General features: G+C 38.0%; 1 protein-coding gene across 1 annotated transcript in view; it reads left to right on the top strand.

Moving 5' to 3' along the window:
* Positions 1-17,261, top strand: part of gsap (gamma-secretase activating protein) — a 41,344-nt gene that overhangs the window by 7,177 nt on the left and 16,906 nt on the right. Inside the window, exons 18-28 of the mRNA XM_030148708.1 lie at positions 1,082-1,151; positions 1,781-1,860; positions 2,019-2,099; positions 2,970-3,092; positions 3,353-3,408; positions 4,723-4,754; positions 6,198-6,259; positions 9,550-9,645; positions 13,525-13,595; positions 15,467-15,561; positions 16,069-16,188. Of these exons, the coding sequence (XP_030004568.1) occupies positions 1,082-1,151; positions 1,781-1,860; positions 2,019-2,099; positions 2,970-3,092; positions 3,353-3,408; positions 4,723-4,754; positions 6,198-6,259; positions 9,550-9,645; positions 13,525-13,595; positions 15,467-15,561; positions 16,069-16,188 (886 nt within the window). The remainder of the gene's footprint in view (positions 1-1,081; positions 1,152-1,780; positions 1,861-2,018; positions 2,100-2,969; positions 3,093-3,352; positions 3,409-4,722; positions 4,755-6,197; positions 6,260-9,549; positions 9,646-13,524; positions 13,596-15,466; positions 15,562-16,068; positions 16,189-17,261) is intronic.

Genomic DNA, 17,261 nt, shown 5'->3' with positions numbered 1-17,261 from the left:
GCACTGACATTTAAAGGAGATTTACTGTTGGTGAAGTTATTGTTTTAAAATGTACCATCATTGAACTTTTGCAGGTTTAATATACAAAACATACAACATACTTTACCATCCAGTGTTTTTTAAAAGGTGAACATACAGTTGATAGAAACTTCAATTCTGTCATCAGAGTTTTTTGTAAGAAAGTCAGCTGCAAGATCAATATGTTCTCCTTGAGAAAGTGATAGAGTGGATTTTGGAAGAGGCAGAGTTGAAGAAAGGGGGGGGGGGATGCGGAATGCAGCACCTTACAGTATATTCAAATGTAACCCTGAGATTTTCCCTTAAGGATAGTGAATGTACTGCAGAGAAATGGATAATTGAAGGTAGAGATTGCAATTTTCTGCACTTCTCTGTAAAGGTGGTGGATGTCTATACTGAGTTGGAGGTGGGGAGACGTATGGAAGAAGATATGGAAGAAAAGATAGATGGGGAGGTTATTGAAACAGGGGAAGAAAGAGGACAGGTGTCAAACAAAGCAAAAAAAAAAAGACATGTTTTATATTTAGGTGGGTTGAGTCAGACTTTATTAGTAGTACACCTATATTAAGATGCTCCAGCTGCTCTGATAGACTGTAATATATTTTTCTTTAGAGGTTAAATGAGTCACCAGCTTCATTAGTGCTGCTTGCACTGGGAAATTGGACACCACACATTACTTTTGAATTCTTTGTAGACTCTATTAATAGGGCCAGCAGCGCAAAAGTTGTGACTTTAATAAAGGGGATTTGCTCTGGGCACTTTTGGCTTTGTTCACCATCATTTGTAGTTCTAAGAAAATGCTCTGCAAATGAACTTCTTCCACTCCTTTTGCATATTTCCTTCCTCATTGTTGCTGCTCTGTTTATGTTTTGGAGTGTTTGACTTTAACTGACTCTGGCAGGGAGAGATTTGGTCTCACAGCAGAGGTTTCAGCTGTGATATGTTCTCTGCTTGGCTGTAAGAACCTCACTCATTTTTCTCATAACCCTGTGATGTAAACAGCACTATATCCATTGTTCCACAACACTGTGACACCTGTCTCCTCCGTGTTTCCTTCTTCTAGATTATTGAATGGCTGAGTGACAATGTGAACGCCTTCGAATCGTTTGATCAGATCCAGGAGTTCATTCTAGGTCAGTGGCAGCTGAAGCAGGACGACATGAATCTCTTGACTATCGCTCTTTCTTCTTGAAAGAGTCTTTCTGCTCTCTTGTCTTTTTATGTCTCCTTCTCCGTGCGGTTACAAGACTGCTTACATCTTTCATACACAAAACCAAATTCTTTCATCAGCTCTGTTTGCCTCTTAAATTTCTCCTTGCAGACTTGTACCAGGCATCCCACTCAGCTCTTGAGAGTCTGGATAAGGCAATAAATGTGGTTATTCAGAGACCTTGGAGACTTGTAGCTTGCACAAAAACTCTTAAGAATGTTTTTGAAAAACCTTGTGTGCATCCTAGTAGACCTGCAGCAACACATTTGTATGTCCCTGTGTGCCTGTCTGGCAATTTTGTGAAGAAAATAATTCAAGAACAATATATGACTGAAGAAAACAGCCATCATTGGGGAGCAGATTATCACATTAGATGTTTGAGCACCTTGCTGCATAAATTAGCATATTATCAGTGCTGCTCTGACATACAGGATTCCTATTATTAGGGTGTTACTGTATGTAAAGAAAATGATGTTGACCAGATTAAAAATAAGTAAGGAACCTTAACTTGATTACTTATGGCATGTTCCTTGCTTCATTGTTTATCCACAGCCTCTTTGTACAGAATAACCTATGAGAAGTCTCTCAACCTGGATAAAATTCTACCCTACTCCTCTGTATTCGACAAGAAGGTATCACACATATACAAGTATAATCCCACAACAGCACAAACATATACAGACAGTCATATACTCCAAGTATATTGTATTAAATGCAAAGATGGAAAAACATTTTTGTTTGTAGTGACCCGTATTGCAGACACATCCACCTAAGTCTGTCTTTGTTGTAGGATGTTCCGGTGTGTTTGTCGGCGATCCCTGGTGTCACATGCACCACTGACCTGCACGTTGACTGTGTATTCAATGTAAAGGTAACAACATATTGCTCAGTACAGGAGTTTATATTCAACAATATATACAGTCCATTAAATCCTCTGACTCAATCATGTCATGTATGCTTGTAATAATATTGTAATACATGGTCTCGGTGCTTTTGTAGTAAAATGTGGATAAATGACTCCATCGTGCATCCTTTAGACCAGGGGTAGGCAACCTGTGGCTCTGGGGCCACATATGGCTCTTGGGCCCTTTTCCAGTGGCTCAGTGTAGCTTTGTCAACAACCATATAGAAATGAACAACACTTTTTTTGTACTCATTTTGCCAGTGCAATAAAGTGATTCTGATATTATGCAGTTGTAAAAATGTCGACTCTACTCCAAATGAATAAAAAAAAAATTGTAATAGTAGCAAAAGTAAATTACTTTTAAATTCTATAACACTGAAGGTATTCATCTGTATTCTCCATTGCGAAGAAAGTTGACTTACCAGTTGATTTTTGCATCAAACAAAAATAATAACGAATATCCCAGTTTTCTTTAGTTTTGTCATTTCTTTGGAGTTTTGTAAATGCACTGAAACTTTGATTTATTTTCCATATTATCTGTACAAATAGATCCTAAAGAGCTCCTTAAACAGTCACCAGTTTGAGGAAAGGTATAAGGGTATCTTTTGGCTCCAGACAGTTTTGTTTTTCTGTCCCAAAATGGCTCTTTAGAATGCAAAAATTGCCGACCCATGCTTTAGACTTTCAAGAAGTATTCATATATACAACACTGTTTTTACGTAAACTGTTTAAAAACCGTTACGCAATACATTTTTTTCTCATTGTTTTACAGCAGTGTCCTTGCTGTGTCACTGTGGTGTTAGTTGTTTATGTTTGTGTGTTTGTGTGTGCGTGCAGGCCAGGAGTCTCCAGGGTTTCTGGCCAGAGCTGCAGTGGAACACAGACAGGACAAAATATCTGGAAGCAGTTCCCAATCCCAGATACAGAACCTCACACATACAGGCTGACTGGGATAAACTGGTACATTTTGGTGCATGTTTGTGTGTGTATTTCCTACAAAAAAAAAAAAGAAAAATCCTCTTGTGGATATAAGTTAAAATTAGAATCAAAACTTTCATTCTGGATGTTAAGCTGAAGTGTGATTATTTGAAGATACTGTGTAATGTGTGAGATGAGAGAATGTGTGCATCCTTGTCAGCACATCAGTAGTGTTTTGTTTTTTTTGGTGAAACAATGAAAGCATATTTTCAGCCCTCCCGTGACAGTGTTGCTTGTTTCAGAGGTCCGAGAGGAGACCCTCCAGCCACATGAATCACATTGAGGAGAACACAAAGAAGTAGGTCTACCTCCCACTAGGGCTTTGTTAAGAAAACTACGACAACCTCAGTCCTAAAACTAAGGGGAGGAAAGGCTCAGTTGCATCTCTGTGCTGTGAAAAGTTACACTATTTGCGCTAATGAGGTGCTACAATAGCAGAATTTTACTATTTGTAGACATGTCTCTCATTTATACTTAACATCAACATTACGGTAGTTGCAAAACTGCCACACATCATCTATTTACTTCCTTTTAATGACTGCAACGCACAGAGTTGCAGCTGTTCTTATATGCTTTTTTTTTTTTAGGTATAAATCAGCTCTCGGCTTAGAATAATATGCCAGGGGAAAAAGGACAGCAAATATTAATTATAAGTTCCATAGCAGTTCAAGTCTGGAACCTAAATAGATCGACTTTAGAAAATGTAATCACCTCTTGAAAAATATACCCTTGAACTCTCTCCCCAGGCGTGCATGAATAGGAAATGTGGAGCACAGTTATGGATGGCAGACGGGTCACATGTTATTAACAGTATTAAAAACCAAATTAAGCCAGTTTGGGAAACGCTGAGCAATAGGGACAAAAACAGCCGCTCTCTGTCAACTCACTATGGACATGTAACAGCTCACTTTACAGTCTTATGGCATGGTTGCTTTATTTTCCTGCTCTCTGTCATAACACTTTCACCACGTCTACTCATTTTCTTCCTTTTGATTTTTTTTTTTTAAGCGCACAAAATCTGATCCTCACTCTTGTCATTGTTAGCTAAACCCTCTTGAGACCCAGCAATGCATTATTGTCCTCTCTAGGGGACAAAAGTTTGACAGTTTTACTTAAAAAAATGCTGTCCATTGCAAAGGACATTCCATTAAAAAATAAACAAATCAATGAAAAAATGTATCTGAAAAAACTGTTGCATTATACAGTTTCCAATCAAGACAGTTGTTTAATGTAAAAAAGCTAAAATGTTCACTTTCCTGGGTCTCAGGAGGATATAACACTAGTAATGCACCTCTGATTGACTTGATCATGTGTCTACATCTTATCTTTACCTGTCTGGACTAATTGAATTTATTCTATGAATTGAAAACATCTCTGTCCTGTTTGTTCTGGGATCAAACCAAAAGTCTTTCAGTGCGTAATTAGCTCTTCTTCCCTCAGGCCATAGTTTTCCACCTGCTTACAAACTTTTAGAGTTTTGATATAGTTTTGCTGCTGACTGCAGTAATGGAGCATTACAGCACCTCGGCTTACAGCATAAAAAGTAAGACTCTTATTATAATGCTGGCTTGAGGGATTGTTTTCACACAAAGCTTTTCTTTCTATTTTGTAGAGTTCTATCAACGGTGGACACCTGGTGTCTTGGTAAGACACCACTCTCAACACACATCCAAACATAAAGATCCTGAAAACACACACAGATTTACAAAAACAGGACCGTGAATGTCATAAATAACAAAACCTTGGTGTATAATGGAGCTCAAAACTCAGTTGTGTGTGCGAGCCTGTTTGGTTTTGTGTGTGTTCTTCTGAGGTCGCATTCTTCATGCCCACTGGAGAATTCAGCTGCACACAACCACCACATTAATTTATCTTTGGAGAGAGAGGTGGAGAAGAAAAGGGGAGGGTGAGAGGAGGGAGAGCGAGAGCAGGGAAAAATGCAGTGGAAGAAAGTAGGAAAAAAGGAGAAAGGTGAAGAATTATATAATAGTGGGGAGTTCGGTACTTCCCTTCCCTTTCTCTTTCGGTGTCTCTTATGACTCCATTGCAGCTGTTTTGTGTCAACGGCAAGACAGCACCTCTATTAATTCACATTCATGATCTCATACACCCACAACCTCCCTCACATTCACTCACTGCATTTTAATCCTTTCTCTTTCAACAACACCCGTCTACAAGGTTGCTGATTGGTTGTGATTTGATACATTTTAATGTGTATTTTTTTTTAACAAACAATTATATCTTTGATTATAATGGCTTCAGATATTTATATTTGCAGCCCGTTATTGCTGAAATGTTTCATTTTTTATGAAAATTGAGAGCATAGTCTTTATATTTTCAAACCTTGGAGCAGTGAAGTTGCAGAACAGTTCCTGTTTTCTGTTTTAGTACTATGCTACTTCCATTAATGGAACTGCCAGAGGTTAATAGAAGTAAAATCAGTATATGTCAATGAGTGGCTCACTGTCTTGAGATGCACAAATCCCTCACTCAGGATGAGAGCATCAGCTAAATGTCTAAAACATGCACATTTCAAACAGCTCCCAACTTTGAACCGCTAAAGGGCGTACAGTGAATCTGGCAGCACAGTCAGCGAACTGTTCTCTGTGAGCCCTATTTATATCTGTAACATATTTTACCATGGCATCAAACAGCCCGCTTCTTGCATGTGTATAATAATGATCAAAAAGCAAAGTGTGTGTATGCAAGTGTGAAATAATTCATCTAAAGTAACCGTGTCGGAGCATGGTGCGCTTTTGTGTGACACATAAAACACACATATATATGCACACACACACACAGCAGAATTGCAGCCTCATAACCCTCAAGCTTGGGGATGCATTTTAAAAGCCACCCCAGAAGAATCCATTAAAGTCACAGGATCAATCGTCTTTTTTTTTTTATTAAAGTCATAAACAAGTCAGAGATTTCGTTTTCTTCCATTCCTACTGATGACCTGTTTAATGATCTTACATCTCCACACCTAAGGCTACCTGTAGTGCTCAGTCTACCACAGCTACAGCATCAAAGGTTTCTTCAAATTCGTCTTTTATGTGTGTATTCACACTATTGCCTGGTCTGTTCTAGATAAGAAGCTGGTGCCGCTTTTCCAGGAGGAGGACCACCAACAGAGGGTGCTCATAGGCCTGGTGAGAGAGTGAGAGGAGCTGGAACCGGTCAATGACTGCGTGAAATTCATACACACACAGAAATCCCCCTTATTTAGAATGAAGGAGCATTTTAAATCTATGATCACACTGAAGCCAAAGGAATGGCTCCTCATTTGTGGGAACAGTTAAAGGAGAACTTTCCTCTTTAAATGTGACAATGACCTTGTACACAAAGTCAGACCCATAAAGAAAATATTTTGTAAATTTGAAGGAACTGGTTTGGCATGCACAAAGCCCTGGCCTCAATTCTATCCAACACCCTAGACATGAATATGAATGCCGACTTTGAGCCAGTGCTCATGTCAAGCTCTATTTCTGGACAAACTGAGAGTGTTTTAAATTTACTGTGCAATCTCTAACGTAGTACTACTGCTATTTGATATTTTGATTCAGGTAAAAGACCCAGATTTAGCTACGACTGGGATGTTTAGAAGTCAGCAGGTTATGATCTCAGGTTATGATCTGTGGTTTGAAGTAAAACTGACTCTTAAAAACATTGGAAGATCACAGCAGGTAGGAGGTTCAACCCAGGCAGAGAAAGTGAACAGTGAAGCTTTTTTCTTGTAAAATTCCTCCTGTGAGACATAAGCCACCAGGACTGTTGATCTAAAACATGTCTGAGCCTCTGATGATGGTGAATCGGTGGTTGGTGGTCTGCATTGGTGTTTGTTGATTATTTATTGTTGATTACCTCTGCCAAGGAGGTTATGTTTTTGCCAGGTTTTTTTTTGTTTGTTTGTTTGTTTGTTTGTTAGCAAGATACCTCAAAAAGTTATGGACGGATTTTCATGAAATTTTCAGGAAATGTTGATACTGGCACAAGGAACAAATGATTAAATTTTGGTGGTGATTGGGGGGAGGGGTTAGGGGGATCTGCCTTGGCGGATGTCTGCACTCCACAGTGCTTTTCTAGTTATTTAAATGCATTTATTTGTAGTTGCTTTCAATGATCTTCTATCTCTACGCTGATTTGTTTATCAGAATCAGTTTATTTGCCATTTGCATTGGAAAACGAGTTGCAAGAGCTCAGCATAAAAATACATAAAAGACAGTACAAAGTAAAAAACAAAATGAAAAATTGCATGAAAAAGAGTAATAAAAAGACAGGTGCCCCCATAGATCAACCGACACTCACTTGGACAAAGTGCATAAGTATAAAGTGCATTATTTATACACAAATACAAAAATAAAACATACACCATACATTGTTACCTCCGCCAAGGAGGTTATGTTTTTGCCAGGGTTTGTTTGTTTGTCTGTCTGTTTGTTTGATTGTTTGTCTGTCCGTTAGTGTGCAACATAACTCAAAAAGTTATGGACAGATTTGGATGAAATTTTCAGGGTTTGTTGGAAATGGGATAAGGAAGAAATGATTAAATTTTGGTGGTGATCGGGGGTGGGGGGGCCCACGGGGGGGGCCACTGATCAGCCTTGGCGGAGGTCTGCGCTCTCCGAGTGCTTCTAGTTAAGTATGTGATATGGAGTTGTTAAGGCTACACACTGCATGTTTGTCACATTGCACTTTGGATGTGGGCTGATGTCTGTGGTAAGCTGCAAATGAATTGCCTGTATGGGATAAATAAAGTTTTCTGAATCTGAATCTGAATGTTTACCCCACCTTGGGTTAATACATCAGCCAATATACAGTCACGGAAAAAAATAATTAGACCACCCCTTTTTTTCTTCAATTTCTTGTTCATTTTAATGCCTGGTACAACTAAAGGTACACTGCTTTGGACAAATATAATGATAACAACAAAAATAGCTCATAGGAGTTTAATTTCAGAGCTGATATCTATCCATTTCCATGTTTTCTTGATAATAGCCAAAATTACTTCAGTTCTTGCATCAATATCCATGGCATTGTACTGACAAAAACAGTGCTTTTAGGCATTCCATGTTTTCTTTTCTGTCTGTTTTAGTCACATGATACACACAGGAGTTACTACTTGATTGCATAACCAATGTTTTTGATGACTTTTGATGGTTTAATAATTTTTTCCGCGACTGTAGATCCATAGTAAAATGATGACAGCCATCTTTTCAAGTTATGCTTCAGATGACTCAACACTTTAAGGGTATCTTAAGGTCTCAGCCCTACGTTTTTTTATGTACTCATTTTGATGGACAATTTCTTATCCAGCTTTCCGTGTGCTCAGCATAGCCGTAAAGAGCTTCAATTTAATAGAGTTCAGTTAGATAGTTGAAGCTATTCTTAGAATGACCCAGCCCTCTTGTCACTCTGTCTACATCTTTGCCTCTTTTTCCTTTATCTTTTGTCTTTCTTTCATATAGTACTACTCACAAGTCCTGGACTAACATTAGTTTTTATAGGTTCAGTAAAGTTCTAATGACCACACTTACAGTCTGCATTTCTCAGTCTGGATATATGTGAAGTATGTACAGCAGTAAAAACAAGAGTTTCAGGGAAAAAACAGCTTCTATAAGTCAAAGTGGTAGTATTTAGTGTGACCTCCCTTTACTCTTAACATGTCTTTAACCCCTTTGTTCAGAAAATATGAGATTTATTTCATTAATTTTCTGATGTTTTATACCAGGTTTCATTCAACACACGTCAGATATTTCTAACTGTTTGTATTGTTTCTTGTCACGGGGTCAGAGGTCACATTGAGTAGTGACATTAACATTTAGAACCCATTTAGTTAAGTTTTTTGTGAGTCTTTTGAGGCTGTACATGTTTATTTTAATTTCATTTTGTATCTGAAGAAAAGAGAGAAAATAAATATGTGCACTCATTTCAACCCTACAAAAACAACAAAGTGAAAAGTGGTCTAAAACTTTTACAGCTTTATTTATTTAACTTGTATTTAACTAGGTAAGTTAGTTAACAGATTTTCATTTTCAATAACGACCAAGTACGACAGTAGTGTACCTCCTCCTCCTTTGTCCTCCTCCTTCATTCCATCCATTTCCTTCTTTTTTTGTTCACTCCCTGCTGTCTTTGTCTCTCTCTCCTCTTTCCCAAATGATGTCAGGTCATTCTGACAGTTTGACACTGTTTTTAGACCTTCACTCCTCTTCTTCTGTTGTTCTGCTCTTCCATTTCTTGCATCCACAGGTCTCCTCTCCTCTTCTCCTCTCTTTACTAATTTTGGGACACTGTAGTCAAGGGAAAAGTCAAGATGAACTCAATTTGACCCTGCTGAGTGCACAGCAAAGTATGCCTAAGATACACACATAAAGTCTCATGCACACACATGCACAGAAAATAATGTGTGCTGCTTTTTTTTTTTTTTTCTCCACTGTAGACTGTTGACAAGCTTCGAGATCATCTCAACAGACACCTGCCTCGACTGGGGAAGAAGAAGATCGACTCCCTGGTTGTCAATTACGTAGCCAAACTGGTTTGTATATGTTTTCGTTGTGTGTGTGTGTGTGTGTGTGTGTGTTGGTTGGTCAGAGATAAAGAGAGGTCCTGGAGTTCTGTGCATCCCCGTGAACCCATTTCTCAAAAGTGCATAGTTCCTGAAGTTATGTTTATTTAATGTTTCCCCTTACTCTTTCTATGGTAAGGTTAAGTGACTCTCACAGTGAGGATCACTCAGTAGGCAGAAGGTTTTTTCCACTTTAGCAAAATGGTTAACAGAGTTCAGAGGTGTGTGTGTCTGTGTGTGTGTGTGTGTGCTCTTCACTGCAAAGACGATGCAGTAAAACATCAGGTCACTGTTTCAGTCTTGTATTAAAGACATTACATCACTGATGAACACATACTCCCTCCGCCTCCCAAAGTAGAGCAGGTGGGATTGACAAAAGCAAATGGAAAAACGTCAACACTTCTAGCCTCCATACCCTATAGAAGCATTTGGTGAAGTCAGTCTTTAGTATTCCTAGGAGGTAAATCCCTTCACAGCGAGGAGCCGCTGAAAGCAGACATACAGCATATATCAACACAACAGTATTAAATCAGGCCAAGGGTAAGGCTGGAATTGAATAGAAAGCAGGATGCACTATGTTTTGGGACTCCTTGGAATTGCAAACGACAGAATAAAAAAGACCAAAGACATCGTCCTCGCACTCTGCTGAATCGGTCGACGGCTCAGTTCAGTGCGACACACTCATAAGTTTTAACCCCAGACTTCAAACTTGAAGAGAAGTGAAAGCAGGGTTTAATAGAAATAGTGTAGGTGTGTCTATAATCACTTTGACATTGCATCGCATTTATTCAGCTCAGTGAAAATGGAAAACTTTTCATCCCGGGAGCTGGACTTATTAAAACACACTCACGCAGGAACCCCTAAGAACAGCCTTGAGGGGCTTTTACTTAAAGAACAGCTGACTAACTCAGCTGCCAACTGATGTGCTTCTACATCCAGCTGACTCACTCTTAAAGAACAGTGGATGGCACCGTTCAGAAGAAGGCTGACTTCCTTTGCACAAATAAAGAACATCTCCCTCTTTTGTCGGCGCTCATTGAGACTAATGGCTGCGTTGACACAGGGGAGAAGTTGGGGGTGAAATAGATTACAGTTTTTAAGAACCAGGGAAGTTCTGTTATGACAGATTACAGCTCTACAGTACATTATTGTCATAATTATTTATTTCCCACCCCTGTTGCTATAGACAACTGAGATATTTCCTTTTATAACTCAGCCAATGTCAGAGCAAAGAACAACCTGCTAATAGCTGAATATGAATGAGTCTACTAAAAGCAAGAATACAAATTAAACGTAATGCACTGCATTGAAATAGCCTGATATATTTTTAATTATGCTGCAGAAAAGTTATTCTATACCCAAGGTTATTAAACTTTTTCTCAGCGGGGGACCCACATTAAGTAAATCCAGTGTCTTTGTCAAGCCAAGTCTCATTAAGACAAATAGCTGATTCTAGATTTTATTCTAATGGGAAGCCACACAGGAATTACAGAGTATGAATCTAGGGCTTTAAATCACTTGTTTTGCCTTTTATTTGAATCTTTTTTCATCTGTAAAAAACAAAAAAACAAAAAACAAAACATCTTAACTCCATATCATTAAGTCAAGAACAAGCACCACAGGTTAGTTGTGAACAAAAGAAATCAAACTTTGAATAATTCATTTATCTTGAGGAGTCGCCACCTTTTTCCAAACAACATCCGTTTTTCAAATTAAGCTAATGAGTGAAACATATGTTTACTGTCAAACTGCAGCTTTTAGCTCTTCTAGGTTATATTTTTTCATCTGCTCAGAGATGCTGACAAACATTGCCAAGTTATTAAACCTTAAAACAAATTCAGTGTAACAAATACAGAATTAAAAAAAAAAAAAAAGAAAAAAAGATTGTATTATTGTCACAATTTTTTTAGCAACTGACAGTCAGGGAGTTAGACTATTATTTCAGCATGATCCAGTATAAACAAACACATTAAAAAAGCATCAAGACTAAAAATAAAAAAAACTATGTAAAATATACAAAATTGGTTTATATTATTATTCCGTCCGTCTCTGATACTTCTTTAATTTTTGGCTGGTGAAACTAATTGAAATTCCCATCCAGAGTTCACAAGAGGTTGGAGCGTGCAGGGAAAGGATGACAGTTTCCTACTGATGTGCAGGATATGAATTAAGCTGTTCTTTTTCCTGTTATTCTCCAGCAGATGATAGAGCGGTCATACAGTTAAGTCGGAATGAGCGTGTTCAATATATTGCACAGTGTTGCAGAAAGTCAAGTGCATTAGAATAATACCAAAAGCTGACAGATGTGTGGCGAAATGACGTGGGCGTGTGCGTGCATGTGTGCTTGCTCATAGACTCATCGAATGTGTTGCTCATTTTCAGTGGAAATGAAAATGGGAAGTAGGAATAAAACAGGGAAGTGAGGATTTTTGACATTATGAGGTTTTTACATATGGAGAAGATGAGATGTACGTTAGCAGGATCAACTGCAAAATTCTATAAAGCATGGTGGCCTTTTCTAAAATTCACAGAAACTTATAGAATGAGTAATATATCATGACTTTAACACCAAATCACCGCTCATCACCTGGATAAGTGTAGGTAGGGTACATATTTTATTTCTGTCATTGTTTTTATATATATATATATATATATATATATATATATATATATATATATATATATATATATATATATATATATATATATATATATGTACAATTATCTATTTATTCTTATTTTATTTATTTAGTTTTGCTTTTGCGATGTTTTCACATCTGGGCGACACGGTGGTGCAGTGGTTAGCACTCGTGCCTCACAGCAAGAAGGTCCTGGGTTCGATTCCAGCACCAGTCGACGGGGGGTGGGACCTTTCTGTGTGGAGTTTGCATGTTCTCCCCGTGTCTGCGTGGGTTCTCTCCGGGTACTCCGGCTTCCTCCCACCATCCAAAGACATGCACTGATTGGTTAATCTAAATTGCCCATAGGTGTGAATGTGAGAGTGACTGTTTGTCTCTATATGTTCAGCCCTGTGATGAACTGGCGACTTGTCCAGGGTGTACCGCCTTCGCCCCTATGTAGCTGGGATAGGCTCCAAGCGACCCCCGTGACCCTAGTGAAGATAAAGCGGGTTCAGAAAATGAATGAATGTTTTCACATCTAGACTTTGTGTAAATGCTATATGCCTCCTGTTAATAATCCGGATGTCTTTTGGTAGATACATTTACATGTTTATGTTTACATTTAAGTGGGAGTGGGGACTTTTGTTTAAAAATTGTAAAGATTCTGTTGGGTTTCTGTAAATTGGCTTAGAGTCTGGTTTTGACCAACTCTATATATAAAGTGTCATGCGATAACTTTTTCGTTGTGATCTGGCGCTATATAAATAAAATTTGATTGATTGAGTGATTTGATTGGTTTTCCCCTGTAAAAAAGCAAAAAAGCTTTGGAAAAAAGCATCTGCCAAATGCATAAACATAAAAATAAACATAAAAAGACAGTAGAAATGTACACATTGTATGATGCTTCCATGTTATGCTGTTGAAAATCCATAAATAAAATTATACAAAAACCCCCCCAAAAAACAGGGAAGTGAGGAAACTGAACATACAGTAAAACATATGTTCCTTCAAACCCACAGAAACACATTCCTGCAGAAAAAGAGAAATCCTACACTGAAATTGTTTTTAGCACTGTGAGGTTGATGCTTGTGTTTGATGTGCACAATCTCTTGTAACAGACCTGCGACAATAGGTGCACGTCGAGGAAAAAAACATCTCATTTGAATCTAATCGAGCATCTCTTTCCCTAAGCGCTAACATGTGTTATTCTGTGTGTGTTTGTGTTCAGCTGGAGCTCATCAGACACATGCTGGAGTCGGTGTGGCTGAAGTACAAGCTCGGCCCTCATGCTTTGTGTCTGTAAGTATCCCTCTTTTATCAGCACGTTGTAATCGTCTTTAATGTAATGCACAAAGCAGTGACAGAATGTGTGTTCATCTTCATGCATGTGTGCACCGGAGCTCCTCGTTCCCTGTTGTGTGTGCCCAAACATTTTCACGTGTGTGCGCTCACGTTACATAACATATCCCACTCAAATTTTAGTGGTTTATGTGTATAAGTATCTTGGTGTCTTGATTGATGACTCCCTCATTTTCAGACCCCACATTGCAAACCTGGTAAAGAAGTTAAAACTTAAACTGGGCTTTTACTTTCAAAATAAGCTGTGTTTTTCTTTTGATGTAAAAAAGCGCCTCGTCACTGCCACTTTTTTATCGGTGTTATATTGTGGAGATCTACTTCATATGAATGCATCGTCCAAATGTCTTCATATGGTTGACACAGTTTATCATGCTTTTCTGAGGTTTATTACTAATTCTAAAGCCATGACACATCATTGTGGTTTATATTCCAGAGTGGGTTGGCCTGTCCTGTCCACTAGGAGGCTGGGACACTGATGCACCTTTATTTATAAGGCCATACTTGGACTATTGCAGTGGTTCCCAACTTTTTTTTGCTCGTGACCCCATTTTAACATCACAAATTTCTGGCGACCCCAGACATTCAAAACTGAGATGTTTTTGACTAAAATGTATTTGTTTTTGATCATGTAATAGTTTGCTATACTATGTTGCAAATAAACGTTAATTGTAGGGGACATTTAAGGTAAGGTAAGGTAAGGTAAGGTAAGGTAAGGTAAGGTAAGGTAAGATAAGATATTCCTTTATTGATCCCACAATGGGGAAATTCACAGTGTTATCAGCAGCATAAAACATACACATAAACATACACATACACGTAAAACAGTCATATAAATTTGAATTAAAAAGTGTTTAAAAAGGATAGTGCAAATATGGTTTGGTGTGATGTAGTGCAATGGTTACAAATATAAATAAATAAATAAATAAATACACATATATAAATACGGATTTGAAATTTAGTCTATATAATGTATGTTATTATGGACGGAGGCAGAAAAGCCAGGTGTAGATTACTGCACAAAGTGAGAATTTTCTTTTCCTTGGTCAGGATATGTACAGTCAGTCCAGCTTGGATTTACAAGGCTGACAATTAATACTGAACAAACAAGAACTCAAACTATGAATTATGAAAGAGCTGCAGCATCTGAAACTGACCACAACGAACATTTGACAGATAAACAGAACCACAGTGCTTCAGTTTCAGCTTCACAGTTTGTCATGTCTGTTATGGACTGGGATTGTCTCTGTCAACTCACCATAGATTTTTTATTAGTAAGTTTTTATTTTTATTTTTTTCAATTCCTAGAAATTTCAGGCGACCCCATTTGAATTCCAGGCGACCCCAAGTGGGGTCCCCACCCCAGGGTTGAAAAACACTGGACTATTGCCTTCCTATAATTGTAGTTTAACAACAAGAAGAAGTGTTGATTCTTATTGTCTGCGATCGAATGAGCATTTGTTCCTCTTTGTGCCGTTCATCTGTACAGAGCTGGGTAAAAAGGCATTTGTCTACTCTGCTCCTTGCACATGGAATACGTTGCTAAAAGACTGGAAACTGACTGAATTGATCTCCTTGAATCCTTTTAAATCCAAACTCAAAGTGCCAGAGAATAACTCGATGACTTACACCTGTTTTTCATAGTTTGATTTGTCCTGTAAATTTTTATATGTTGTAACTGTGTGGTGTATTTCATGCTGCATCTTGGTCAGGACTCCCTTGGAAAAGAGGTTCTTAACCTCAATGGAATCTTTTTTCCTGGTTAAATAAAGGTTAAATAAAATAAATAAAAATGGTGTGTGTTCGTATTCCAGCTCACAGCAGGCCAGTCCAGCAGAGTGGTCAGTGTTTTACTTCATGTTTCGCATCCTGGAAGCTGCAAGAAGTCTCTGCCTGCCTCTCCCACCTGGTATGAAACCACACACACACTCCTTCAGACTTACTTTGAGCTGTTATGATTCAGTTTGTCTCAGTCTCACCCCAGAATAACAATGTGTGTTTGCACTGAGGGACAACAGAGCGTCTCTCTTCCACGCTAATGTAACCAAAAATATGTTAAACATTAGCATAGTGCAGACTTGGGTAAAGCAGAGCATGAATACATTTTCAATAATTTGAATTCATTTTTTAATGTTTGGGGCAGAAATCTCCTGTTACAATGCTCAAGAGCAGTTTGTAGGTTTGAAAACCACACTGTTATGACCTTTACCATTTAGGCTGCAGGTGTAAATGTGAGTGTGAAGTATTAGAGCATGCTGAGGCAGTGAAAAAAAAAAAAAAAAAAAAAACAAGCAAAAGAGTTACACATTGTTTGTTAGAGGGTGCATGTCAGGTTACATTTATGCCAAACATGAGAGGCTTTTTTTTTCATCTTCTCTTTTTCTGCTGTTTCTTCTCCATTTCTGTGTCCCTCCAGGCTATAACACACTGTTGGCAGTGTTCGCTGTGCGTTGCCTTCCTCATCCCACCTTCCTACAGTACATTGACCACAAGCTCCTGCAGCTCACTGAAACCTTTGTGTCTCGGGTCATGACAGGTATGTACACATCACACCGAAAATACAACTAATAGACGTGGCACCATTAAGAAAATATGAAGAAAAATATTGTTTTTAAAATGAAGAAAAACTTGCGATCATCCATTCAATGCATTTTAATAGTTAACCCCTTTTTTTCTATATTTAACCTTCCTTAAATGAGTGATGTTTTGCTTTTTTTAAAAAATGGAATTATGCATTTTAAAACATTTCCCTGTGGTCTACATAAACTGTAAATGCTATGTTTGGGTCTGAATTCTTCATTAATTCAGCTCCACAGGTCCATCTTCAACCCTATTTCTGAGTAGTGACACCAGAAAGGTGGTTTTGAGCACTGGCCCTTTAAATGCAAATGAGCCACTTCAGGCTCCACCCCCTGACTGTGCTGCTCTGTTCCGTTCAGCTAAAAACTGAACATTTTAGGCAATCGGCTCAAAATTTGGACATATTTTCAGTACGGACTACAACCGCTGCTGCTGACAAACAATTATGTCTTACTCAGAGAAATGTTTGTCTGAAGTCTTGACCTTATTTGTGCAAATGTCGTGATGTAACTAGTTATAGACGTAACAAATTAAGAAGGAATTAAAACGAGCTGTAGAAATCCACTCGATTTTTGCCAAAATGAATATAAAGAGAGCTTTGCAGCACCTGGAGGGTTCAAATTCAAACTTTTGGAACTATTAGGGTCCAAATACACAAATAAATGAACCAAAGACTAATAAAAGTGGGTTTAGATAAATATGACCCCTTTAAGTGATTCAACACCGTTTGTTATGATAATATCCTCAGTACTTCGCATTTTTCAGTGAAAATCAGATATTTCCCTACACTTAATTCACTGACCATGTAGATGTTCATAAAAGTTCAGAATGAATTTAAAGATTATTATATTAAAACAGAGAAAATTGAAGAAAAAGTTACTTTTTCAGTAAAATACATCATTAACTAAACAGAAAATGTGTCTATAACCACTGTCATTTATCAAACTACATGGTTTTTATTGAACATTAAAACAAACGTACACTAAAACAAGTGACTACAACCACCATCGTTTATACAGTTACATGGGT

This window comes from Sphaeramia orbicularis, chromosome 12 (genome assembly GCF_902148855.1).
Source record: "Sphaeramia orbicularis chromosome 12, fSphaOr1.1, whole genome shotgun sequence".
In the NCBI taxonomy this organism is placed as follows: Eukaryota; Metazoa; Chordata; class Actinopteri; order Kurtiformes; family Apogonidae; genus Sphaeramia; species Sphaeramia orbicularis.
This window is presented reverse-complemented; position numbering and strand designations above follow the sequence as displayed.